Raw genomic sequence first — 27,098 nt, 5'->3', positions numbered from 1 at the left:
ATATTTTAATTTTATTAATGAATTAAAATTTAATTTAATTAATTAAATAATTAATTTAATTAACTTTATTATATTTAACCTTGAAAACAAATACCAAATTACGTATAGGAGTGTATCCCAAAAGTAGTCATCACTGTTTTCCGGTACTTTTGAGATCTGATTGATGGAATGGCAATAAAATATTTTGTAGCACTGTAAGTTTATATAGTGGAAATAGTCAAATGACTACGAAAGAAAGCAAGTTAGTAACTAGGGATTTATTCCTAGAAAGTGAGAAATGCCATTCAAGAAATAAACTCTTTATTTCTCTTTTGCTTCTTTTTACCAGCTTGTTTGAGGAGGAGATAATGTCATACGTGCCGCCACATGCCTTACTTCATCCTAGTTATTGCCAGTCCCCAAGAGGCTCGCCGGTGTCTTCACCTCAGAACTCTCCAGGTAAGTTGCTCAGGCACTGCTTCTGTGCAAAACCATTTCTTGTACTTGTTAAGGATCTGTTCCAAGTCAGTAAAGTCAGGAGCACACTCCAGCTGCCTTCCCAGAAGTCAGAGAACAAAAGCCAATAGAATAATTGTTTGACTATAAGATTTTGTTTGCTTTCCAAATTGAAATTCATGGCAGCGTAAAGCCAAGAACCTGCTCTTGGGAAGCTATAACCTATTCCCCTTTGTGGTTCCTGACTTTTAGATGAGTAAAGTTACGTAAGCTAAAGTACCTTCTGTGTGATCAGTGAGCTTGTCACAGCAGTACTTTCATTACGATGGTATCTGTAAGATAGTGCAGTAGAGATAATGCACCTATAATGCAGTTTATATTATGCTGCATGTAATGATTTTCCAAATTTCTTAAGATCTAAGTTCTGTTGCTCCAGCAAAAGCAAACATTTATTTAGTCCCATGTTTGAGCAAAGTGAACAAGTGTGATTGCATTTGACTGTCAAAGTTGAATCTTTGCCTTGGGCTCAGAAGATGTTTTGCTAATAGAAAAGATTTGGTGTATTACAACTTCAGAGACTGTGATTTTGTTCTGACTTGTAAAACTTGCAAACTTGTTTTTCAATGATGTGAAACAACTTAAGTGACTGCTTGTGCCAGGATCCCGATGCCTACAGACTTAGACGTGTGGATCTGATAACTGTACATTAAAATGAAAGTGTTAATGGGGCTTTGGGACAATAACAATTTTATGTAACGCCAGTTTGCTATCCCTTAACATGAGTTCAACAGATAGCATATTGCAGCTGTCTGGAAATACACATCATAATGGAATTAAATTGATATTTCACACATTAACTGAGTTGCAGGTCAGAACTAAGCTATGTCACATGTGACCAGTTCCATTTGACCTCTGAAGGCGAAGTAATTAGAAGTTTATAGATGCCTTACTCCTGGTTTTATCAAGAAGATAATACATCAGTAAAAATCACTGCAGTAAATCAGAAGTGGCTTAAGGGGATTTCTACAAATTTGAGAACAAAAGTATAGATAAACAGAGAACATCTGGGATGCGAGCAACTCTAGGTAGTTCCAGACAATAAGAAAACTTTATCAGAAGTACTGTGATTTTTATGGGCATTTCGCAGTCCACAATCATAAAAACCTTTGCAAGAAACCTGGTTAAAACTATTCATAAACATATCCTGAGTGGCAGTTTTTCCTGCTGCTGGATGTAGGACGTCTGTAGGACCTATTCAGAGAAACTGTGCAAAGACCTTAATGATCTTATGACATTCTGCAAAGCCGCAAAATTAATATTCACATGTATTGATATTTTTGATACATATTTGGTTTAGATAAAACTGTTTTCTTTTGTTGAAAAGAAGAATAAAATCTGCATATGTGCATCTTATTTTCAACTGCAAACCTGGCAGATTTGGCTTTCAGAGTAAAAATTTCTTCTTTACTAGTACATCCACCAATGCAAGCTGAGCAGGACTTTACTCCAACAAAATAATTTCAAAATGCAGTCAATCTTTAGCATGCAATATTCTCATCAATTCCTCAAAGTAGCAGCACACAGTAAAGGATAAGCAGTGATGGGTTTAGTCTCTTTCTCCTAAAAATTGTAATCTCTATTTCATAGAAAAATATAGAGACCATGAATCTCCCTGTCATTCTGCAAGTATGCATGTTTGTGTTGGTGTACAAATGACTTTTTTGATGAGAAGCTGTAAATAGCTCATCGTTTCTGTGAGGGCTCTGTGTCCCTTTTGTCAGCTAAACTGGCTGTGCTGCACTGCACGAGGTTGCATGTTAAGGATCCATTGTTCACATCAGTCACAATCGGTTGTACTTTCTCTTTTGGGAAAGATGAATAGTCATGAAGCTGCTCTTTATATCTGCTTTAGAATATAACCTTCTTGAAAGTCAAATATGATCACATCACTGGTGTTTTTTAGCTCTTCCATTAACATCTTTTGTTCCCAAGGCGGAAGTAATCATTATAATTGCCCAGGAATTTCTTGGCATATGCCTTTGATTTGCAATGAGGACTTGTCATGTGCTGATAGAATAATATACTGCTGATTTCTGAAGCGTGAAGTAACCGTGTTACCAGATTCTCTCTCAGCAAAAACTTCCTTCAGGGGTTAAGATTAAAGTATGCTTGTTTTTGCATTTATTTGGTGACTACATTTTTGTACCTACTTTGACCCAAGGCAAAATAAACAAAGTAGTGGGAAAAGGCCAGTAATTGAAAGGCTGTTTACAGTTTCAAGTTTCTGTGGGTTTTCTAGAGAACTCAGCTGAATGTTAGAAGCCCTTGGTGCTTTCAGTAAAAGAGGATAACCAGTATAGATTAATGACTGTGATTTATTTTCTGAAGGGGTCCTGCATGTTCCTACTGGAGCTGTAAGAATTCCCTGATGTTTTCTATTCCTCCCACATGTCATGCTAAGCCTAGAAGTGGCAAGTGTCTTTCTGGTCAGAAAGGTCTTTTACAGACCTGTAAATGGCATTCACTGTTAATACTGCTCTCAGTTGTTCTCCTTCTGATCTCTGCAGAGAGATCAACTCTGAGCAGCCACTTCTGCAGGATGTGCTCATTGCCTTTTCCGTCAGCCCCATATGCTTTGTGGCTAAGCAAGCTCCTCTCTTTTCCCCTCATCTCTGCCCACAGGCCAAACAAAGACATATTCTCTCTCTTTCATAATCTGAAATGTTACGTTCTCGTGCTTTCACCCATATAGCAATAAATGCTTCTCTGTTGGCCAGGGAGCCAAAAGAAAGCTCACATAAAGAAAGGCAGAAGTCTACATATAAGTGTTTCTAAGCTGTTCATTTGTGTTTCCAGTGCATTATGGGCCTGCTAGATGACCACCAGTTGCACATAAATCGTTGGCAACCTATGTATAGTGTAGGGCATGAGAAATTTTAAACACCCTATGATTTTTTTTGTGGGGGTGTCTACACAGCCTTGCAGGGGAAGAATTTAATGTTATAAGAACTTGGGGTGAGAAGATGAATGTACAAGAACTAGGATTAGCTGCCTCTTTGGCACGTTGTCTTGCAGTCATGTCAATTGATGTAATTCATCCAGGGAGGCAATGGAAGTTCTAATGGTTGTAATATTTAGAACAGATCTGATTAAACACCTAATTTGTATATACTAGACTTGTACATGCAGATGTGGGGGTATGGCAGTTCTTTGGCATACAGATCTCATCTCTCCCTGCTTTTAAGACATTAACTCTTAAAAGCCAGTTCTTTTTAAAAGAAACTCACTTATCGATGATCATCATGTATGTGCCTGGGGGCACATGTGAAAAGTTCCACAAACTGAAATGGCAGTCTTTCCATTCTTCCACTATTTTTTCCCCTTTACCTCCCCAGTGAAAAACTTCTACTAGGGAATTTCCAATAGTCTTCCTTTTTCAGCCTGATGTATTCAACAGAGCACAGCAGAGTGAAGTCTGTTTATGCGTCATTTCTGAGTTCCTATTTTTCCTTATAATATTAAAACCAGAATAGAGCAGAACATTTATTTCATGAGCTGTTTTAAAGGTTAGACATAAAGTGTACTTGACAAACAAAAGTTAAATCTTTCCAATCATGCTGGGTTTTTAAACCATCTTTTGCATTGACCTGGATTTGCTCTTTTGAGACTTACTTTAGAAGGGTGATACTATTGGAAGTGAGCATGCAAAGCAGATTTGAAGATACACAGCCTTTTACTCATAAAGGTGACCAAACCAAACACATATCCTGCCCTTTGCTGTTAAGTCTTTTCAGAAGAGGATGGGACATTAATCAGTTCATGTCACTACAGCTCATTCTTTGCTTATTGTTTCCTGCAGGTACTCAGCGTGCCAATGCCCGAGCTCCAGCTCCTTACAAAAGAGATTTTGAAGCCAAGCTGAGGAACTTTTACAGGAAGTTGGAGACTAAAGGATATGGACAAGGCCCAGGAAAATTGAAGTATGTTGAAGAATCTCATGAAACTGGATTTGTTTCTCAGGCAGCTTGCCTTGCCTTGCACATCTACAAGCTTCTTCCCAGTAGAAGGAATGCAGATGTTGTGGTTACCCTTGCACTTCTGGAAATACAAAGCCTGTCATAAAAGACTTAGTGCCAGCATGTGATTCATAGCAGAGGATACAGCAAGTCCTGAGCACTTCTTCTGTCTTTCCTCTAACTATATTTTCATACAAACAATCTTACCGGTACAGTGCCAAAAAGCACTTTGGGAAGAGGCATGCAGAACAAGAGGCATCTGAATTCTTCTTCCATTACAGCATGTGCTATCATACAAACAGTTGTATTTTCTCATGTCTTTTTCCACTGAAAAAACTAGATAGGCTTATCTTTTGTACATAATTGCCTGTCTTGATATCACAGTCCTCTTTAGTAAAGAGGACTCATAAAATCAAATGTTATTAAATTCTAAGGATTACCTTAAAAAACTGCTAGTATTTTTATTTCAGCACCCTGAATGTTAGAATGCTTGGAACAAGGTCTTCCCTCCTTCATTTATTTGGTAATCAAGTGATTTCATACATGTTAAGGATCATCAGCAAAAGATACTTTCATAATTGTGTAAATTACAAAGTCTTGTGCTAGGTCTCAGACTCTCATAGTTTGATGCTCTCACAGTAGCCATGAAGCATTAGAACTTTTTCAACCATTTCTTCTGTTAGAATAGGGGGTAGGTATTTTGGGTGGTTGGATTTGGTTTGGTTTTGTTTTATTTCACCCAGCCAGTCACTTTGCAAGAATTGGTGCAGAGCTGAGACTTCATTTCTGTGGGCTTGTTAAAAGTCTTCCACAACGGAAATGGGTTTAAAATGGTATTGCTTAGACAGACTTAAGAGGCAGAGCTTGAACATTTTCTGCCTGTAATGTAATGAAATCACAAACACTTAGAGGTTAATCTGTGTAGTTTTGTCACAAATACTTGGGCAGTTAGCTGGTAGAAGAAGATGGCATTTGCTAGCTGTTAAGATCCATTACATTTCTTGCACCTTTATTTGCCATCATACTGTGGATTTTTAAGGAGAACAACAGCTTGATTTTTTGAACAGAAGTGTTCTCTGTTCCTTTCCCAGGCATACACTGATCTGCTCCTTTTTTTTTTCCAAACCAGGACCCCAGCACAACTTAGTGCCTGGGTCCTTGTGTTGCCCAGGTACTTTGCCAGTGCTTGGCCTCTCCAATTCCATGTGTTCTGCAGGATAGCACAGTGCAGTCACTGACTGATCTCTGCACAAGCAGTAAGGCCTACAAGGGTTTTGCAAGAGGCTCTGTGGAGAGGTAAGCTGTCTCTCTGCGGGCAGCAGCAGCTCCCAGCTTCAGTCTGACTGATAAAATGCACACATATGGCAGTATTTGAATGTAAAGCAAGCTGCACTTCATGAAACTAATTAAACAGGTTTTTTTGGCAGAAGATAAAATGTTTAAGTAAGGAGGTTTCTTTCACCTCTTATTTTAGATCTTGATGACACTCCCTCACTTTCACAATTTTTCTTTCAGAAGGTACATTATGTTTTCACATGTGAACCTTCAGTCTGGTTTTGGACAAACAGTTGCTATTCCTCCTAGACTTTTTGTCCCGTCGCACACTGGGGATAATGTAGGGATGTGTGATTCTGGAGTTACCATTCAGTGACTTTCCCACAGTTTTATCTTTTTCCTTGTTAAGAGATTGCTTTTTACATAAAAGCTTAGATTCTTGCTTACAGAAAGACTTGATTTAGAGACCCAGACTTACAAGAGGGTTTTAACCTGATGAAAATGCCCACTTCAGGACCTTTCCCACTGAAACCTTTGATTTAAGGAAGAGCCAGGGTATAAAAAAATAGAACAACACTTCTTTGTGTGAAAGACGTTTTATTGAAAACTGAAGTAGATCCTTGAAGGACGTAGACTAACAGTCAGAAGCTGCCTGATTGGTATCAAACTATCCAGCAGAAACTTGTATCTCTCTGAAGTCACCCTGTTACCTTGCAGTATAAATAGATGTTTCCAACTGTGGTTCATTTTCATGAATTGCTATTTCAAAATTATTTTGCTCCTCAGATTAATCATTAGGAGAGATCACTTGCTAGAAGATGCCTTTAACCAGATCATGGGCTACTCAAGAAAAGACCTGCAGAGAAATAAACTCTATGTCACGTTTGTTGGGGAAGAAGGGTGAGTAGAACAGGGAAGTAAACGTGATCTGAAAACTCTGTGTGTCTTGCAGCTGCTGTTTCACCAAACATCTTGTGGTCTAAAGAGAAAAGAGGAAGGATTACATTCAGGAAATGCCACATACATAAGCCTAGAACATACAGCTGTTCAAGATGACTTTTTAGGCATTGTGAAATGTAATGTATCCTGCCTTTGCAGAAGTAATGCAAGTGTTTATGTGAATTTTCACAATAGTTGGTGTGTGTTTTAGAATGTTGCTGGGAAAGCAAATTAAAAATAAACAACTTTCTCATGTTCTTAATATTTCCTTTCTATCAGTGCTGACATTATATCTCCAGTGCTTTTTAAAAGACAGCTGCCATTAGTTGGGGTGAGGGTGCTTCAGGAGTAGACTAGAGGCGTAATCCTTAATTCAACTCCTGTCTGAGGCAAAGGGAGCTGAAAGCCTGCAGTGTACAGGAAGTGCTTACTGTCTCTCCAGGGCAGGGCCTGAGTCACCAATAAAAGCAGCTAGGCTGTTGCTACTTGTCAAATAAATACAAATATTCCTGGTGTTTCAAAGTCCCTTCAAAGAATGCTTAGTCTACCATGTTACTGATGTGAGACCAGGTTGTGAGATGTGTGTTGCAAAGCAAGATGTGGTTAGGTTTTTCTTGCAAGCGACTGGAACAATGTGCTATTTGCCTCTTTCATTTCTTGATTTGTGACCCTGTTGTCAGATCTCAAAGCCTTGATTTTGATACGTTTAATGAATGTATTTGTAAATTTTATTCCTCTATATTTAGGAAACTGCAGCACACAGCTCTTGGGATGCTGTATGTGCATTATTGCCATGCAATGTGTGAGTCTTGGAAGTAGCTAAGTTGTAATAGAAACAGCTCATACAAGATTAGATAAAATTAATCTTTGAAAACCCCTAAATCCTGTTGTTTGTGTAAAGTTCACCATGAAGTACTCAGTGTTAATAAGGACTCACAGAAGTCTTAGAATGATGTTGACAGCTGAAAGCCAAGTGTGGACTTGTTCATATAAATAATATCATTGTGCTGTCTGAGGAAGAACTCAGAACTGGAATGACAAGGCCGATGCAGGATGACATTACACTGTATTGACAGAGCAGGGTGGGGGTACAGGTATGAGGCCTGTTTTATATAAGGTTGGCCCTACCAACCTTTACTTTCACAGCTACAACCTTGACTCAGGTTTAAAAATGAAAGAGAAAACTTTAAAATCATATGTGAGATAGAGATTGATCCAGATAGACTGTCTCCCTTCATCAGATGTCAGGCTTTCTCATTTCATCACTCGGTACAGCAAGAAGAAGAGTGACCTGGAAATGGAGGTGACACATCCTCTTCTTGTTCTAGCCAACTTTACACAAGACTCTCTTTGTAATGGAAAAGAGTGAGTTAGTTAATTAAGAGCAAAGTAAAATTAAAATGACGACAAGTCTGTATGTAGAAATGTGTTTTGAATGAGGAAAGGATGTGTGCAAGCTATTGTTTCATCACAGATGGTGCAAGGATATGTATCAAACTTCATTTGGCTAGGTGTAGAAAGACAAGTCAGGGTGTAGGAGAGGAGGAGGAATACTGAAATTGTTTCCTATTTGCTACTCCTTTTTTAAGTGGGAGTTTGCTCTTGCATTTCTTTTCCTCTTGGTAAAAGAAATGCATTACCCATTACCTGGTGAAATCCTCAAAAATTAAAACATTTTAGTAACTACTGATGTAGTAGTTTATAAATTGGTAAGTGGGGCAGCTCAGATATAGTTATTGCTGTTCATATGACTTGTATCTTAAGTCTCATGACGTTTGGTATCTTCCTTGAACCTTCGATTTCTACAGTCATGCAATTGTGATGCTAATTTAATGTTTTTACATTCATTACATGATACATGAAGAAAATTTTGATACGAAGAGTATGGTTTCTTAAAGTTATTTTCCCTAAGTTCTATTAACTATTAGCAAAAGCTGCTTTGCATTGGAGAGTGGTAAATCTGAAGTACTAATGGTGCTTCCTAGGAGACATGAGTCATGTTGCCAACAACATATTACTCTGTTCCTGCATACCCAAATGCCCCACAGTTGCAGCTGTTGTGTGGTTGCATACCTTTTGTATGAAGTTTTCTCACCCTTGTGCCAAGCCTTTAATTGTGGGATAAATCTGACTGGCAGTGCAGGACTCTCATGATTGATTTATTTAATGTGATTCATAATAACTCTGCGAACAAAAGGAGCTGTACGAAATGGTGGGTAGTGAAGCACGCAGATTCTATCCTATTTTAAGATTTCATAGTGAGTCTGATTGTCCCAGAAGTTTGTAGGAGCCTTCCAGATGAGCTTTTACTTCATCCTGGTGTTTGTGCCAAGATTAAGATCCAGCAGTTGTCCATGATATCAAACCATTTTGAGGTTTTGTTTGGGTTTTTCTGCAGTTTGAATGTGGAATCTGCCCTTTTTGCCAGGGTAAGAATCTGTTTCAGTATGTCACTTCTGAAGCTTAACAGAAGTGAAGTGCTTCCAAATGACTGAAGGGAAAATGTTTTTCATTCAATAGAGGAAAGAGGCTTTGTCCTCACCTTGATAATGGTACCTAGCTTTTACTTTCCTGAAAACTTCATCCTTCAAAACAACTCTCATCCATGTTTCTCTTCTGTAACGGTTCATGAGCCAAAACATGAGTAACAGAAGTTCTGTGTAAAAGCTGACCTTCTCTGTGATACTTCTGAGTATTTTTCTAGTACTAAACCAAGACCTTCTTAAAAGTCTCAGCCTCCAGAAGATATATCTTTATATCTATTTGTCAGGATTATAATCATCTCTGTTCCCCACAGGAAAATCCCTAATTTTCTGTTTTCCATCTCTACCAGAGCACTAGCTGCATACTTAACTCATTTCAGTGATGACCTGAAGCGCAGTGTCAAAATTCAGTCTCAGTACTTTGTCAGCAATGAGTTTGTTTATGGTTCAGGAAGAAGGGGTTATTTAGATTCCATTAGTATTGGAATTTTGAAATAACCGAAAAAAACCCCAACCACCTCCAAAGGAAATGCACTCTCCAGAAGACATTTAAGTGCACTCATGTTTGGAAGAGAGACAAGAAAATTTAAGACAAAGAAAGATAAATCACTGAAGTAATCTCAGATTATATTGCTCAGGAAAACTGAAATATTATCTTTCAAATTGTCCTATTGTTGCAGGTCTGCAAAGGCAAAATATGAGCAGTGTTAATTTTCATCCTTAATTTGTCAGATGCAGATAGGTCTCATGTTGGCTTTTTTTATGTCTCCTCCTCCCCCTTGCCCTCAATTATTTGGTTATATTCCTGTGGCAAAGAGGCCACTACAGTTAGAGCCAAATTTTTTTATGAGAGCAGCCCGCATAGAGCATTTCATTCCAGCCCTCCAAGCTATTCCATTTCAGAATAGCCCCATGAGGACTTCACATACCTTGGCATTAAGCAATCTGCAGGATAAGGGTTCTGGTTAAAACCTTATGAAATTTTAATTAAAATAAGAACATAAAGAATGTAGATTCATAAAGCATTTCTGTGCAAACATGAACACTTTATAGTAACGTTAAGTTTCTCTTTAAAGGTTGGACTACAGTGGACCTTCAAGAGAGTTTTTTTTCCTGGTATCTAGAGAGCTCTTCAATCCATATTATGGTTTATTTGAATATTCTGCCAACGATACCTATACAGTACAAATAAGTCCCATGTCTGCTTTTGTAGACAATCACCATGAGTGGTAAGAATGATTTTTCTTTGTTTTTCAGCTATGTTTTCTGTTGTTCCCACTTGTAGACATCTGCTCATATCTGCTCAAACATAGAAACCAGAATCCCATCTTTTTAACCAGCAGCAAAATAACTGCATTTCTTTTGACTTCCCTGATTCTGTTTTCTCTTGTGGTTTAAATTCTCTTATTTCTCATAAGGTCAGCAAAACTTATGATTTGAAACATGTACCATGGGATAGTCTCACAACACAACTCTCTGCGTTCCTTGTACATTACAGTCATTTCATGAAAGCAGCATTAGTCTCTTGTGCATTAAAAAATAATGAAAGAAACATTGGCTTTTTGTCAGCTAAGGAGACTAAGGGAGATTTCAAACAGGTGTTACTGTATGTTTGTTTGAGTCTTCCTAAAGAGTACAGTGGTCTCCTCAGTGGAAAAAAAACAACTTACCTGTTGGATGGAAATCCTTGAAGGTATCTTAATAAAGAATGGGGGGAGGACTGCTGCTTACATAGCTCTTAAGCAAAGTCTGGACATACACACATACTTCTAGAATAGTTATCAAGGATTTTTACATAATTCCATTTTCACAACTATAAACCAGTTTGAATCACCCTCAGATGATTTAAGCCCTGGCATCACCATAAGTCTGTAAAGCTGTACTGTGGATTTTAACAGATAATTCTGTTGTGTGGGTTGTTAGAATATGGTAATAGTAGAATGGCTGATCACCTGTGTAGGACAGATATGTACTAAGTCTTTACTTATTGGAAGCCACTTATGAAGAATGAGTATCAGAAAGGAATCTCATTACCCGTTTTAGAAATTAATAGAAAATGAAATGGTTGGCTGCATCAAGTTAGAGCAACCTGCCTGTTGAACTCAAGCATTGCAACAATAAATGATATATGCTATATTAGAAAAGCAGAAGTCTGGCAAAAAGGGGAGAAAAATCCTTACATGCTGCACAACTTCCTCCAACATTTTGTATTAATCTCTGGCTTCTGCAGTGCTGGACCGGAGACCTTAGAGGGTAAGGGAGGGGATGACCCCTCTCTTTCTGCGAAGCTGGTGCCAGTGACACCACTGGTCATGTACAGCCTTGGGGAATTCAGAAAATGCAGCTGTGACAAGCTGTTATACATGGAAGGGGAAGGCTCTGCATGTCACATCCTTATCTTGCAAGCCCTGTGTACAGACAGCTGCAGTAAAGCCCTAATCGTTCCAAGAAAACTGTTGCTGAGGATGCATAGTCAGTGTAAGAAACATTTGAAAAATAACGCTACACTTAAATCTAATTCCAGAGATGTGGAGGATTTTTCTCAATGGATCTTTATTCTCTTGGGAATATTTGTGAAGACCCTACTATTTCAAAGTTGGCTGCCATCTGATCTGAAATCTGTTCAACTCCCTCCCACCCAACATTCCTTATATACCCAACAAAATGAAGATAATTGGGGAAGAGAGGGGAGAGGAGAAGACTGTTTAAATCATGTTGACATAGGGCTGGAGGGCACTGTGATACACCAAAAAGCTTCCAGCCATCTTTCATGAAAATCTATGTAGAACTCCCTGACATCAGTCAGATGAAAAACCTTTGGCCTCCCAGTAACATGAAAACAAGTTAATCCTATATGGGATGTGAGGTAGATATACTTCTATGAAGAGGCTAGGGTTGATTGGGTTAATATGGATTTGACCTTATGGAGAAGTTGCAACTTTAGGTATCTGAGGGATTCTCCACACTCTGCAGATTTGTGGGGTTTTTTTCTGTGCCTTACAGAGCATGTAAAAGAAATGCAAGAAAAATTAAAAACCAAACACAAAAAAATACCACAATTTATACACAGCTTTCTGATTTAAAAAAATGCTGTTTGGAAAGATATGTAAGTTTTGATGACAGAGCAGTCTACAAACCACAAAGCTTCAGTATGATGATTGTAACTCTTTTTCTTCCAGGTTCAGGTTTAGTGGTCGAATTCTTGGTCTTGCTCTGATACATCAGTATTTGCTAGATGCTTTTTTTACACGACCCTTTTATAAAGCCCTCCTCCGAATGTGAGTAGAATTGTTCTGTCTCCTTTTCTTTTTGAGTCCTTCCCCATGGACGATGCTGTTTTATGTATGGATAAATTATGATTTATCATTGAAGAAGACAGGCCTTTATTTATAATGTAATCATTTCTTTTCAATCCAGGGCTGTTTCAAAATAGAAAAGTTTACTTGTTTCTACTTACAATTATTAGCTGATAGTTACCCAGTGTTCTTTAAATATTCAATGATGGTTACCCAGAATGTTCTTTCTCATCAATATGAAAACCTCTTATTTTATTTTCACCATGTTACCAACTACTACAAAATCTTACATTTGAAGCTGTACAATGAAATGCTGTGGTTTTATTCCCGATATGAATAGAATTCTTATTCATTTGTCTTGTAGTGACTCACAGGATAGGATATGAATCACTTTGTAACTTAGACTGCAAGACCCGTTTTCAGAGGTAGACTGTTTCAGACAGAGCAGGAGTAGTAGTTCTGAAAACAAAGTCTAAAATATATCAGAATAAAGCTCCATAAAATTGAGATTACAAACAATCAGAGCTGCACTTGTTCAGCATGGCTGGAATCTAAGACCTAATGAACTTAAGGTGCTTCACTTTTTGTCTTCCATTTGAAAGCTGTTTTGAGAAGTCTGGAGGGATATTTTTTGCATAAAGCATCATACATTCTGATAGTGTGGAGTAATGCATCCATGCCTATTGTATGTATATTTTAAAAACACCTAAATGCTAACAGTATCATTTTAATAAGAATGAGGACTTGGCCTGGATGGGCTTTAATACTAATATTTTATGACTGCCAAATTAAATTAATAATTTAAATTGGTGGTTCTCTAAACAGTAAAATTAAAAATGAAGGGCAGTCACCTTTGTACACAGCTTAATTCATGCAACTTTCCCATCTAAGTTCCAGCTTTTCCTGGACCTTCACTTTCCTTAGAACTGATGAGCTGTCCAGACTACCTCTGCAGATGCGACTTTGTGCCCAATCCATCAGCTTTGATGTAGGGGCTGTTACTGCAGGATGTCACTTAAACTACTCTTTTGAGCATCCAACTAAAAGTACAGGGCTTTCTTCTGACTTATTATGGACCCAAGAATATAAGCAGGCAAGGAACCCTGCAGCTAAAAAGCCCTTAATGAATAGCCCCAGTGTCCTATTTAGAAGGATTTAAGGAGTTAGAAATGGCAGAAATTGACCCGTTATTAAATATTATTAACAGATGATATGTTCAAAGCATGGAGTAGTAACTGTTAAAGACAGCAAAGTACAGTTGGCTTTGGAAGTTGGATTTGTAAAAGTAAGGGGAAATATGGCAAAAGGTAAAATGATATTTCTGTGTAGGCAGGATCTCTGAACAGATTTCTCCATACAATGAGCTGATGAGAGAGGTGTAGTCACATAAATGAAAAAGATAGTAGTTGCTTGTTACAAAAACTTTCAATTTCTTTTATGATTTGGTTTTTTTGTCTCTCTGTACAAAGTGAAAATACACTTTGTGTATTTTCAAAATTCCAAAATATTCTTCACGGGACACATAGGAGAGACTCAGCATAAGCTTAAAATCATTGTGTCTTCAAATTAATAAACTCTGGAATGTTGTGTATTAGCAAAATTTTGTTATACATAACTGCTATTACTTGGCAAATAAACAGAGTTTTGAAGTAGAGTCTTCTTTATTCTTTTGATTTTTCTCTAGGCTCCCTTTCTCAGTCTAATTTTCAGGACTATCCTGAGTTTAGTTACTGATCACACACTACTGCTGTCATCTGTATTTGTGTGTTTTCTTCTTTATGTTAGACTCTGTGACCTGAGTGACCTGGAATATCTCGATGAGGAGTTTCACCAGAGTTTGCAGTGGATGAAAGATAATGATATACATGATATCCTAGATCTCACATTTACTGTAAATGAAGAAGTTTTTGGGCAGGTGTGCAAGATTCTTAATTCAATTTCCTTTGTGTATTCAGTTGCTAGGGAAACATTTATTTATACACAGGAATGATGCGTCCATGCGGATTTAAACTTGTTTTTATAAAATTCTGTTTGATGAAAACAGTGTTGCAATGCAAGGACAAATTGGTATTTGTAACCAGTCAACCGTGTCTTTCTGGGGAAGGAGATTTTCTGGAATGTACCTGAAATACCAAAATCGTGGACTGCTCTGCTGGAGGTAGTTTACCTGAGTTTAACTGCAGCAGAGTTACCATTCAGAGGTATTACAACACCTTTGTTACAATATTATTTAGAAGACTTCAGTAGTTTAGTTGCTATAAAGATTGTTTCTTGTTCTCAGTTTATTCTTTATACTAAATATGAAGATTCTTAGTCTAAATGGGGTTTCAAATATTATTAAAAAAAAAAAAAAAGATTTGGTTGATGTTGTCTTACGTCACATGTTCCAGTTTATTAAAGTCATTCCTAGCTAGTGCTCTTGAGGAATTACTTCAGCTTAAAAATATACATTATTACAATTCTTTCTTTTGTCTGTATAATACTGTATTGTCACTTGGTCATTTTTTTCCCCTAAGATCACAGAACGGGAACTAAAGCCAGGAGGTGCCAACATCCCAGTCACTGAAAAGAACAAGAAAGAATATATAGAAAGAATGGTGAAATGGAGAATTGAGAGAGGTGTTGTACAACAAACAGAAAGTCTGGTTCGTGGTTTCTATGAGGTAAAAAACTCCAAAATGAAATCTATTTGCTTCCTTTACCCCCCAAAATATTTTTCTCCTCATATACATTTCCCACATACAGAGTTCCAAAAACCAGATACATCTATAATCAGAAGTGTCCTCACAGATATCATGGGAGGTGGGGGGAATAAAGAAAGAAAAGTTAGTAATTGACTTGAACCTACTTTAAACTGGAAAGTACCACTGATCACCATCTGTATGATTAGCAGTGAATACTTGCTAAAGTGACCCATCTGTTTCCTCATTGGGCCTTTGAGGGTTTTGTGTGCATGCTGTACCACATAACACAGTAAAAGACAGAGTGTATTTCAAGGTATTTTTCTCTCTCCTGTTTTAACATGCACAATTAAGTTGAATGTATTGAACTTAATTTGCCCTGAGATAATTCTGTATTACTTGCCAATAAAATTCTCTCCCACTTACCATAATCCTCTAATGAAACTCAATGGAACTGCGATGTAAGAAAAAGACGTCCCTTCATTTGCCCTTAAAAAGAAAGAAAATTCGCATTCTTTCCATTCGTGAGAGTAATGTCACCTGATAAATGTTTTAGTAGCAGACAAGCCTTTTATGGGGAAGCAAAAATTTGTAAATGAAGAAATGTGCTATGCATTTTATTTCCTTTAACAGGTGGTTGATGCAAGGCTCGTGTCTGTATTTGATGCCAGAGAACTGGAACTGGTTATAGCTGGAACAGCAGAAATTGACTTGAGTGACTGGAGAAATAATACAGAGTACAGAGGAGGTAGCCTTAATTTTGAGTTGATTACTGACAGTGTTGGGGGGGGGGGGGGCTGGAATTGCCCAGTTTCTTAGACATTAAAGGACTATGCTATGAAATACGCCTGTAGTATCTTCTGAACTTCTGTGGTTAAGCTTGTGTTGAGGATCAGAAGGTCACTTGCCCATTGTAGTTTGCTTCATTGCTTCCCCATGCAGCTCTTCCCTTACTGATCTTGTCTGGACAGCATAACAGAGCAGTCTTCTCCACAGTAATCACTGTGCTCAGCTGCACACTAGTAGAGTGCCACCCCTACACTGGAGACAAATGGAATGGTAACCATTATTAGTAGGAATTACCTCTTTTCCACTCTCAAAGAAGACAGGAAGTTAGAATTAATCCCAGTGACTGCAGGCTGAGATAATGTGAGAACAGTAGAAGTTTTGGGAACTACTTTGAGAGAGATGGTTGAGGAATCATTTGTAGATTTAGATATATAAAAAGCACAGCATTGGGATATTTCAAGATTTGGCATCCCTGTAAGTGATTAATTAATGGAAGAAATGCTTCCCAAAGAGATTTCACTCCTTTTTGTCATAGTAAATTAATTCTCTGGCTTTAAGATTTTTAAACATTTTAAGACTATTCTCTATTCTCCTGTCTTTTGCTGCTATCAGATAAGAAATATGGCATTATTGTGACTAGGGCCAAACTAGGAAAAGCTTATTAAATATACTTTCAACACTTCTGTAGCACCTAGAGGTATGAAGGCTCTTCTTGTTTTAACAGGTTATCATGACAATCACATTGTAATTCGGTGGTTCTGGGCTGCTGTGGAGAGGTTCAACAATGAACAACGACTAAGACTTCTACAGGTGAGAAATCAGCTGATCTATGTAAAAGTAGCGCACATCATTAAAATTAGATTCTAAACTAGTCCCATCCAGGTATATGACATCCAAAACTGATGGTGATGCTGGCCCGTGGAAAGAACCTGACAGGCCTCAAAGTCTTCCTGTAATAATTTTAAGTGACTGAAGCTCATAGATGTTTTCATAGATTTCTAAGATAAAAAATGCATTTAAGATAAAGTATCCAATATCAATAATCCCTTTTGTTTGATTATAAGTACATTAAGACTAGTAAAGATTGAAAAGGAAAACTGTAATTGGTTATATCATTAGGTAGAAATTTGAATAATATTTGTACAGCTTAGGAAGGAGAAAGCTTAGATGGAAGTTTCAGTGCCTCAAAGTAGAAAAGAATGGTGAAAGCCTGAAAATCAGTCCAATTCCATTTTCACTAAGCCAGCCTGCAGAATCCAGACATCCTTTTGATGCAGCACGAAAACCTGTCATGTGGTTTTACTGCTAAGTTAAATTGTTGCAATTTGGGTTACATCCATGGTCTCTGTAAAGAAGCAGACAAACCCACACCCCAAACCATACCATGTTCTTCGTCTACTGTGAAATCCACTGGTTTTAACAGTTCATAATGTGCATCTGGTCACTGAGGTACCTATATGAGTATGATGAAGGATTTTTTTTTTACTCCGTTTAAGTACATAAAAAAGGTTTGTATAAAGCAGTGTGGGACATCTCATTTGATAGAGAGACAGAAATGTCGTTTATATGTTCCTATAACATCAGTTAGTGAAAAGTTTATTTCTCATCTCTACAGCTATAAAAATTAGGTAGCCTCTGATATGTCAAAACCCACATTTGATCAGTTCATGACACGCTATAACTAAATTTGCTCAACAAACAGCATTTCAGCAAATGTCACTAGACATTCTACCTAGCCTTCAAAATTTAGTCCTTTTCTTTAGCATTTAATAATGGTTTACAAAGGCATTGAAATCCACATAGCCAAAAAGCCATTATTACTTTTTTTGTAATTCCTCTTAATACAGAATAAAGACAATAGGGAAAAACTCACTTAGGCCTAAGGTTAGGTAAATTGATATTAACAGTATTTTACTTTACAGTATTTACGTATTCTCTTTCAAAGAGAAACCTTTGAAGGAAATTAATCTGATAAGTTGTCTCTTCTAGAGTCCTGTCATAAAATGTTCTGTTTTCCTTTACCCTCTATTTAAAGTGGCATTTATTACTTGTGCCTTACAAACTTTCTTATTTTACAAATGCTTTTACATAAGCATTTGGACTTTAGTGGGTTTGTTGATGTAAATACATTTCTAATGCACACCATCTGTGTACTCAATATCCATGGTGTTTTGTTTGTGCTGGCAGTTTGTTACAGGCACGTCCAGCATACCTTACGAAGGATTTGCCTCTCTACGGGGGAGCAATGGTCCAAGAAGGTTCTGTGTGGAGAAGTGGGGGAAGATCACTGCTCTTCCAAGGTACAACTGTTGTGTGTATTTAATGCTAGAGATACTTTAGAGTATCAGTTACCCGGCTAACAGATGTTTGAAAAACATAAACAAGTTTTAACTGAATATGCAAATATACTATGCCTTACATGCCAGTTTCCTTCCCCATTGTTCCAGTGTCTTGATGCATCCATTTTTCTTGGAACTTAATTCTGTTGCCATAAGATGGACAAGGCAGCGTAGCTGTGGCTGATATCCATACCGTAATGCTTTTGTTATGAAAAATTGTATTAGAATGTTAACTACTTTTGAATTGGATTTTGCTATATTGATGAAATGTACAAATAAGTATTTACTTATTGAGCATGCAGATCATCACTTAGGAGCAAAAATTAATACGAATTAAAATTAAATATTTAATAAAGTTAAATAGCAAAAGCTAGTATCAGACTTCTTCTATTAGACACAGTCTCTACAGTATAGTTCAGTGATGTAAGTTTTATGCTCTGTCTGATGTTAAGAGTGTTAACAAGTATGGAAGAGGCAAGTTATGAACTGAAGAAGGTTTGTATTTTGAGGAGGGGGGTCATTTGGCTTAAGAGGCAGCACAGGGACAAGAGAAGGTGAAGATCTCAGTAAAGAACAAGTGGGGTCAATTAAAATACATGAAGAAGGTGTAATGTGAGAATCCAATATATGAAAGCAGAAATTGAGGTGTAAGAGCCCTTGCAGACAAGAGGCAGCATTTAAACTGGGTAATGGCAGGTACCATTTTATAAGGACCAGGAAAAAGAGTTGTTTTCAAAGGTCCATGGTAGCAATACCAGGACTAGATTAACATGTAAGTGATGCAAGAAACATCTTCTTGCATGGGCACTTCATTAACAAAAAATGACAGGTTCTAGTCTTTTCTGTATTGTGATTAGACTGGTATGTTTCTGGAAGATTTCCTTTAATCCAGTTCCGTAAATCTGTAGGCTTTAGAATGTGTTTTAATGGTGATTAGACACAAATTAGTATGCAGAGTGTGGGTAAACTAACTCTGCATAATCAGATCTCAGCTTTAGCAGGCTGCTTCTATAGCTTGTGATGGTAGCTTTCTGCTGGGCTGATCCATGGAGGAAACTCAACCCTAATCCTAGCCCATTCCTAGTAAGCAAGATTCCTCAGGAATAACTTGCATTCAGTGTCTCTTTTTAGACACAAAGCATCTGTCAGACACACTGAACTTCTCTGTCCAGCATCACTTAGCTTGTTCCTCCAGCATAAAGTCAGAGGCAGAGGCGTCACTGGGGTTGGCTCCTGCCTGCAGACTGCCATTTGAACCACACTGAGAAAGTCAAAGACTCAGAAGTGGCACTGTGATATCCACAGGCACAGCAGGTGACCTTTAAACAAAGCCATCTTCCCAGTTTACAGTGCAAGTGAGAGCCAGGCAACTGAGGATTAAAGATAAGCAAATTCTGGAAATTGCTGTTTCAAATCAAATGCTCTATATATTTTGGGGGCCTAGTAATACCTTTGTAGCCTGGTAAGTCTGCTTTATCATTTAGTTATGAAATAGCTTTGATTTTGTTTAAAAAGAAAAAGCTTTGATTTTTTAGTTATTGTTCCTAACTTCTAAATACAAGATTTTCTTGTGAGTTTAAATAAGGAAAAAGACTGTGGGAGTTTTTTCTATATATGTTCTCTAATACTTTAATTCCTGGTGCTAACAAGCACAGGTTGTAGCATGGAAAAGGTCAGGACATGCCAGAATAGGTTGTTCAGAATTTCCCCTGAAAAAGTTAGCAGAGGCCTGGCTGTACCAAACTGCAGAGTAAAACTGCTTCCTGTTGTGAGACACAGAGAAACTCTGCTACCATAAAGTGTTCAGCAAATAGAGAGGAAAAGCCAACTCTTCAAATACAGGAGAATGTATCATGCCCTTGAAGTTTCATTTATGATTCCCTTGGTTAGGAAATATTTGATTTTTGTTTCTGTGGATGCTTTTTAACATAAAAATGTGAGAATTAAACCAACAACACAATTGTTTTGTTTAAAGAAACCAAACAAACCAACAACTCTATATCTACAGTTGTCATGAGCTGAGAATTCCTGGCATTCATACATGGGGAACTTTGATCTCATAAATGATCTTCCGTGTTCATGCTTAAATGGGCTAAGCCCTCAGCAGAAAGTAGCATTTGCATTGTGCAGTGTAGCTTCAGCCTGCTTCTCACCAGCTTCAAAGACTTACTATGCAAACACTGAGTAGTGCTGGCTGGAAGGTCGTTAACAACGACCCCGAGTAGCAAACTTTGAAGAGGTTTCTGCACAAGCCCTGCATGTGTAAACACATTGCTGGATGTGCTGAGAATGCTGCCCTAGGACTCCATGACTATTACTGATTGTCAGATAACCAAAGTATTTGTGTTAAGGCACTGTCACTTGGTCACAGCAGTGCTTTACTTTGCAAATTGCCCTGTAAGTGGGAGTGCTTGTGAAATTTGATATTGCTTAGTGTGAGGGTGGCCAAAGTTAGAACTCAAGTTAGGACAAGGCAGTGGACTTTCTTTCTTCCTCTGTTTCTAAAAGAACTACTGCACTGCTGAAAACACATATAAATACCCATCCCCATCTCTTCGTCCTGATGTTTAGACATATAAGGCAACTAATATAGTTACTTAGATATGTGCTTATGGTCTAAGCAGCTGTGAATATAAACACAGAAGTATTCACTAGATGTTTACCTAGCTCCCACTGTTCTGACTGCTGTGTAATCAGTTCTGCTGAATCAAAATAGTGACATTTCCGTGAGGCTCATGTCAGGTTGCCTAGCTAGTATCATTGCCTTTTACACTAATAAGTCATGTAAAGGGCCCTGAAAAGATTGATGATTACAGGTTTAGCTTAACTATTGCTATCCCTGATGCCAGTTCTCCTTCCTTATCTCGTGTTGTAGATTGAACTAAATCAGCATGGGGACTGTTATGCTTTCAGTTCACTTACACGCTGAGAAATTTGGTTCCAGATTCATAGCTGTACATTACATATACGTGCATGTGATGTTTCACATACAAGTAGTATTTCTGTCTGCTGAATTTTAACCCTAAGTCACTCAATTTACTACTGCAGTCAGAATGAAGGACAGATTAATTGGGAATCTAGACTTCAGGAACCAAGATGGTTTTTCATGTTGTCCTACAATGTGAGTCCAGGAGGATGAACAGTCAGTACCCATGTGGTTTGAAATGTTGGAAAGGGAAAATACTGTCCAAAGCCAAAAAACCTTTCTGTTCAAAGATGTATGAAGTTGCTTGCTAGGGTGAGGAAAGCATGCATTGCCTTAGAAGCCAAAGATCTTAAGTTTTTTGTCTATTTTAATGACTTGGTTTTCCAAAGGAGGTGATTACATTTTCAAACTTGCCCTCAAAATTAAGATAAAACCCAGTTCTCTTCATAAATGTAAACAACTTGCCAGCTTACTATTAAACCAGTTTCTAATTAATCCCTTGCTAATTATATACTATGTCTTTTCTAATTTGTGGTTTTGCAGCCCACACAGCATGACCCATAGTTCTAATGAATGGCTGTCAGCTCCATGCAGCAGAAGCATGTGGTTAGACTGTTAATTGCCTAAGACTCTCCCACATTCTCCACTGAACTCAAGGGATCACTGAGTTCCAGTTGCACATTTGCTGCTGGGTCTAAATCAGTCTCTTACTTCAGAAATTCACAGATACTGCTTTATAAGGGTTTTGGAAAGGCAAACCAGGAGTATCAAGGAAGCCTTCCTCCAGGAGCCTTAAAGGGATGGCTGGAATATCAGGCTTCTGGAATACAGGGTGGGGAAATGCCCCCTCTGCTATACAGCATGTACTAGCAGTATACTTCTAAGACTTTTGGGAAGGGTGTGAAATTCAGTGCCTTTTTTAAGTGATTGCAGTGATTTTTAAGTAATTTAAGTGATGTTTGGACTATGTTTATAATAATAGTGTGGCCTTCTCTACTGTGTATGTGTTTTTTCAGCCTGACACTCTAAGGCTGTAACTAAGTGAGTGTTTCAGCTTCGATGAGGGTTTGTAATAGACTCTTGGGTTTGTAACAAATGAGATTAACCCACTTCGTGTTCCATCCCTGTAGTTGGGAGTTGAAAGCCACTAAAACAGCAATTAGTGAATGTATTCCTATGGAAAGCAGCACTTTCTGACTCAGAGAAAGCTCAGTACAGGTCTGTTGTAGACACTCAGATTTCTGGGAGTGGTTAGATTAAATGAGGAGTTAATTTGCTGTAAGGAGAGAGCTTGTTCAGTCCTTCCATTGACATTATGTTACACATTTACATTTAAGATGGCTCATACCGATGAAGGGCAGGTCACTGCAGGGAAAATTTTTCACCTGAATTGTATTCAAGTAACTCTGTGATGTGTTATATTGCAAAAGAAAAACAAACAAAGGTTTTCATCCTCTAAAATCAGTCTAAAGTGGGGCTTTTGTCCACCTTCTCTTCACATCATTTCTTTCTCAAGAGCCCATCACATTAATAGTTATGTTATCTATTCCACCAGAGAATAATAGTCCACTATAGTGTTTTAGACAGTATTATCCTTAGCCTGCCCTGAGGCAATGATATTCATTATTCTGCTATAAGGAGAAACCTTTATTATCTCCCTTTTCATTCCCTGGAAGGCGTTTTGAGTGTCAGTTCAAAGTGTGTCAAAAAACTGAGGTACATGGACTTTGGAAGCAGATTGAAACCATGTGGTTGTCCTCTTGAGAAAGTAGGGTGGTATGCTAGAGGTACGTGCATAGTTTCATGTAATTACAAAAAGTATTATTCTAAAGGTCATTGGCTTGCAGGACCATGTATGTACATTGTGTAAATCAGCACGAGCAGAACAGGATTTATATGCCAGAGAAATGTAGAAGGAAGAGCATCTCATTTGTCTGTCCTTTCGTGCTGTGGGATTGTTTCCAGTGTATCTGGAGGATTTTCACCAAATCTAGTATCTTACGCATATTCAGTGTACTGAAATATCTTGCTTATGGTTACAAATACAGTCTTCAGGTATCATCAGTACCAAAAAAAACCCCCTTCTTCTCAGAAGCCAAGATTTCAGAACAGACAATTTGAATTATACCATACTCTGTCATTCTTTCCTCATGCGCATTTAATGGATAAAATTTATCCCATGCCTTTTGGGCTGTCAGTGTGCTTCTAAAGACCTTCATAAATCCTTCTTAGTGGTTTATTTTAATTAGAAGAAAGTAGATTAAACCTTGCTATGTGCTCAATTGGAAAACATCATTTGACAGAACAAAGTATTCTGAAAGACTACTATCTACCCATCTCTATGCCAGCACATACCAGTCTGTGTGTTCTCTTTTGAACTTCTTAATAATGTACTTCTTCACCTTCTCTTTTTTTCCCCCCCCTCAGGGCTCACACTTGTTTTAATCGTCTGGACCTTCCCCCTTATCCATCATTCTCTATGTTATATGAAAAACTGTTGACAGCAGTTGAAGAGACAAGTACTTTCGGGCTTGAGTGACATGCAAACCACAGTGCCCAGCTCATTGGACTTTTGTGGATCTGTCTTCTCAATGAATGAATGAACGTTTGTCTTGGATTTCCTAGAGGAAAATTGTTTCACGGTGCGATTCAAATAATGAGGTTCCATGAAAGAGCAATTAAAAAGCATTGTGGTGGTGGCAGAATTCTCTACAGTGAAATTAAAGTGTGACTGATGTGCAGGGAAGCCCAAGTCTTGCAATCCATGTTTTTTCAGGACAGCCAAGCTTCTTAAGTGTATGTTCCGAGCAAACGAGAAACATAATCCCATGTTGTGATCAACCTGGCTACTGCAAAACTGATGTACCCAAAACCTGGATTTCATCAAAGTTGTTGAATATAAAATTCAAGTCAAAATGTGAAATCATTCAGCCCCTTACCTACACAGTAAATTATCAAAAAAAAAATCATTTTTATTTTCTTCCTTTTAAATCCCTGAAGGTACATTATGCCATATGTTATAGTAGCATATCCAGTTCTTGTTTTACCGAAGACTGTGAGTGTCTGCATGGTGTGCACCATAGAGCTCACCTACCTGGGGCAGAAGTGAATTGGAAGGAAAGTCAGCAACAAAGGATGTAACAATAATGGCTTGCATTAAGGAGGTTTGTGGAAATGTGTTTACCAGTGGTGTGTATGACAAAAGCTGAGCTGTTACAATGAACTTAATAACCATAAGACTGATTTTATGCTTTATACTGCATGGAAACTATTTTAAGAAGAAACTAGCAATTTATCACAGCATATCAGGAAAACAAAACCCTAACACAGTGACTTCTGTTTATTTTTATAGGTTCCTTATATTATGTTTCTTAGAGTGTAAACAGGAAACAAGCAAACTAAAACACAGTTTCTGTTTTGGTCACTTTCCATGCTTGAACAGGCATTCCGCTGGTGTTTATTCTTTAAGCACTCTCAAGGGGAAAAAATGCCTTTTATTTTTATAAGAGTAAAAAAACTCCCAAAAATATTTTGCACTGAATGAACCAAAGTCGAAGGGACATTATGATCTGACTGATAGCAAACTGCATCACTATCAAGTATCTATAAAACCACTTAGGAACCAGGCTTTCTTCACGGTGCCATGTCTATAGATATCAGGACTGTGCACATAAGTAATAATTTTATAATACTATATTGATATTGTAATATGCATTTATTTTAAATGCATCTGGGTCATTTTTCATGCATTGGATAACTTAATGCAGTGGAGTTTAATACAGATCTTTCATATGCTCCCCCCTTTTTATTTGTACAGCACCATAAAACACTAGCTCATCTGGAAACCCACGAGTAACCTACTTTAAGGTGAGCCGCTGGTCATAATGCCACTGTCCCATATTAGTGAACACCTACAAGATGTAAACTGTTCATAGTGTCTAAGCTTGCATTTTCACTGGTAAATAGTTTTCTTATCAGATGTTATTTGGAAGAGTTTTTATGGCATATCAAACACTGCATGGACACCAGTTTCTTTATTCTTAATTTTGCTGAAATACATGAGCTTGCTTGCATCTGTTTTTGGTACTTTCCTCCAGATGGTCTTGTGGAACACTTGTGCAGCTGCACGCTGTTTCTTGTACAGCTGCTGTTATGCAGTGCATCCACCACCATTTAAAATCCCAGGAAGCTGCACTTGGATACTGGACGACAAGAACATGCGTTTAGCTTTGCGCTAGCCCTCTTTTGATAGCACTGAAGCACAGCAAGCTTTGTTCTGTGGGGAAAGTAGCATTTGAAGTAATGTTCTCACTTTGGAGACTCTTGAAAGGGCATCTCAGGGAGGTATCCTGCTTGTTCTTGCGGGAGTTGTTTTCCAGCGGACGTGAGCGTCTATGGAGGTGTCGTCAGCAAAGACTGCCGCTGCATGCTCCATGTCAGAAGGCAAGTGCAGCTGTGGTGGTGACTGAGAAAACCCTTCGGGCTTACTGTGAAGATGTTACCTGTGAGAAGGAAAACCCGTTTGCAAAATCAGAGTGAAAGCATTCTCTTTTCTTTGGGAATAATTGAGCTTCTGCATGACATCTGGGACTTGCTTCAGTAACAGGTTTTCTTATGCTACTTTCGGCTTGTATGAAGTGTCAGAGCAAAATCCAAACATGTCACCTTATTTTTACACATGTATTTATCAGTCTTTGCTAAGATTGCATGTCACAGATCCTAATGCACATCTTTTTTCAGAACACCAACGAGCAGTAGGCAAACTGACTTTTCATCAGGTCACTCCAGCATGGCTCATGTTTCATATGATCCATTCACTGAGTAGCTAAAACTCGGGCACTCGAAGCAGAATGCAGCTTTGGATTGGTTGAAGGACTGCAGAATTCTGATTTTACAATACTGTGTTATCTGTGGTCTAAAAAGGAGATTTCCCAGGTGGAAACTGTATCTACAAGTTTTGAACCAGAAACTCTTTGGAATGAAAAGTTTAAATATTTGGCACAAAGTAAGTTTATACTAGTCTGCCTTTTAAGTTATGCTTTTGTACAAAACTAAAACAATAAATGCATCTTGACAATTTTTATTTAAAGATATCTACTGCACACATTTGTTTCTGTATTTATGCATGTAACAGTAATGGAAATCACCCATGATGATCCGGAATTCTGTAGAACTGTGACAGGGTCACCAGTGGGGCAGCATCAGTTAAAAAAGAAACATATATATATATATATATACACACATATATATATAAATATATATATATATATATATAAAAAGATAAATAAAATCCAGAGCCCTTGTAGCATTGAGACCAAGAGAGAATGGGTAGAAACTGCTGCTTCCTCCTTTGTTGCCAACATCGCCTGGGGGACTCCAGCAAAAGGCAATTCAGAAGTGATGAGTTAGCTGTCCAGATACTGCTGCCTCGGGTGCCTCAAGCACTTGGTTGGCTCTTTGTGATGATACAAGCAATGCTGCTGGTCTGAAGAGATTAGCAGAAAGGGAGTATAGGAAAGGAAGCCTGAGCCTCCTCAAACACCCATGTCTCCTGGCTACTGCTTAGAATATTCTTTCAGCGTGGGAAACCATTCCCATTAAATGTGTCCCAAGTGAAAGACAGCTTTCATGTCCTGCAGATGATTTTAACAGGCAAACAGGGTGCTTCTGCTTATGATGCGCGGTGGCATGCATGAGGCTCCAAATAGAGAAAGACTGAGAAGCTTTTCTGAAGGTGTGCATCTCCTCAGAGCTTTTCCAGATTATGCTACCGAGCTTTGCATTTTGGGAGGAAACAAAGCCAGTCAGCCTGAAGTAGACAAAAGATTCCCTTCAGCTACAGTGTGATGACAGCTCCAACCAACTTAACCTGCAGCATCTCCATCAGACAGAGTCTGGCTGGGGGTGTCCCCATGTGGT

General features: G+C 38.0%; 1 protein-coding gene across 3 annotated transcripts in view; it reads left to right on the top strand.

Annotated features, from left to right (window-relative positions):
* The window catches only part of HECW2 (HECT, C2 and WW domain containing E3 ubiquitin protein ligase 2), a 162,787-nt gene extending 136,504 nt beyond the window's left edge, over positions 1-26,283 (top strand). For all 3 annotated transcript variants that reach the window (XM_065669961.1, XM_065669962.1, XM_065669963.1), the window contains 11 exons: positions 329-438; positions 4,295-4,415; positions 6,513-6,626; positions 10,225-10,377; positions 12,328-12,426; positions 14,230-14,359; positions 14,961-15,107; positions 15,759-15,873; positions 16,639-16,724; positions 18,102-18,214; positions 23,607-26,283. In XM_065669961.1, the coding sequence (XP_065526033.1) occupies positions 329-438; positions 4,295-4,415; positions 6,513-6,626; positions 10,225-10,377; positions 12,328-12,426; positions 14,230-14,359; positions 14,961-15,107; positions 15,759-15,873; positions 16,639-16,724; positions 18,102-18,214; positions 23,607-23,718 (1,300 nt within the window). In that variant the 3' untranslated portion in view covers positions 23,719-26,283. The remainder of the gene's footprint in view (positions 1-328; positions 439-4,294; positions 4,416-6,512; positions 6,627-10,224; positions 10,378-12,327; positions 12,427-14,229; positions 14,360-14,960; positions 15,108-15,758; positions 15,874-16,638; positions 16,725-18,101; positions 18,215-23,606) is intronic.
* The last annotated feature ends 815 nt before the right edge of the window (positions 26,284-27,098 follow it).

The sequence above is a fragment of the Lathamus discolor genome, chromosome 3 (genome assembly GCF_037157495.1).
Source record: "Lathamus discolor isolate bLatDis1 chromosome 3, bLatDis1.hap1, whole genome shotgun sequence".
Classification (NCBI taxonomy): Eukaryota; Metazoa; Chordata; class Aves; order Psittaciformes; family Psittacidae; genus Lathamus; species Lathamus discolor.
The sequence above is the reverse complement of the archived record's forward strand: the minus strand, read 5'-3'. Positions and strand labels throughout refer to the sequence as shown.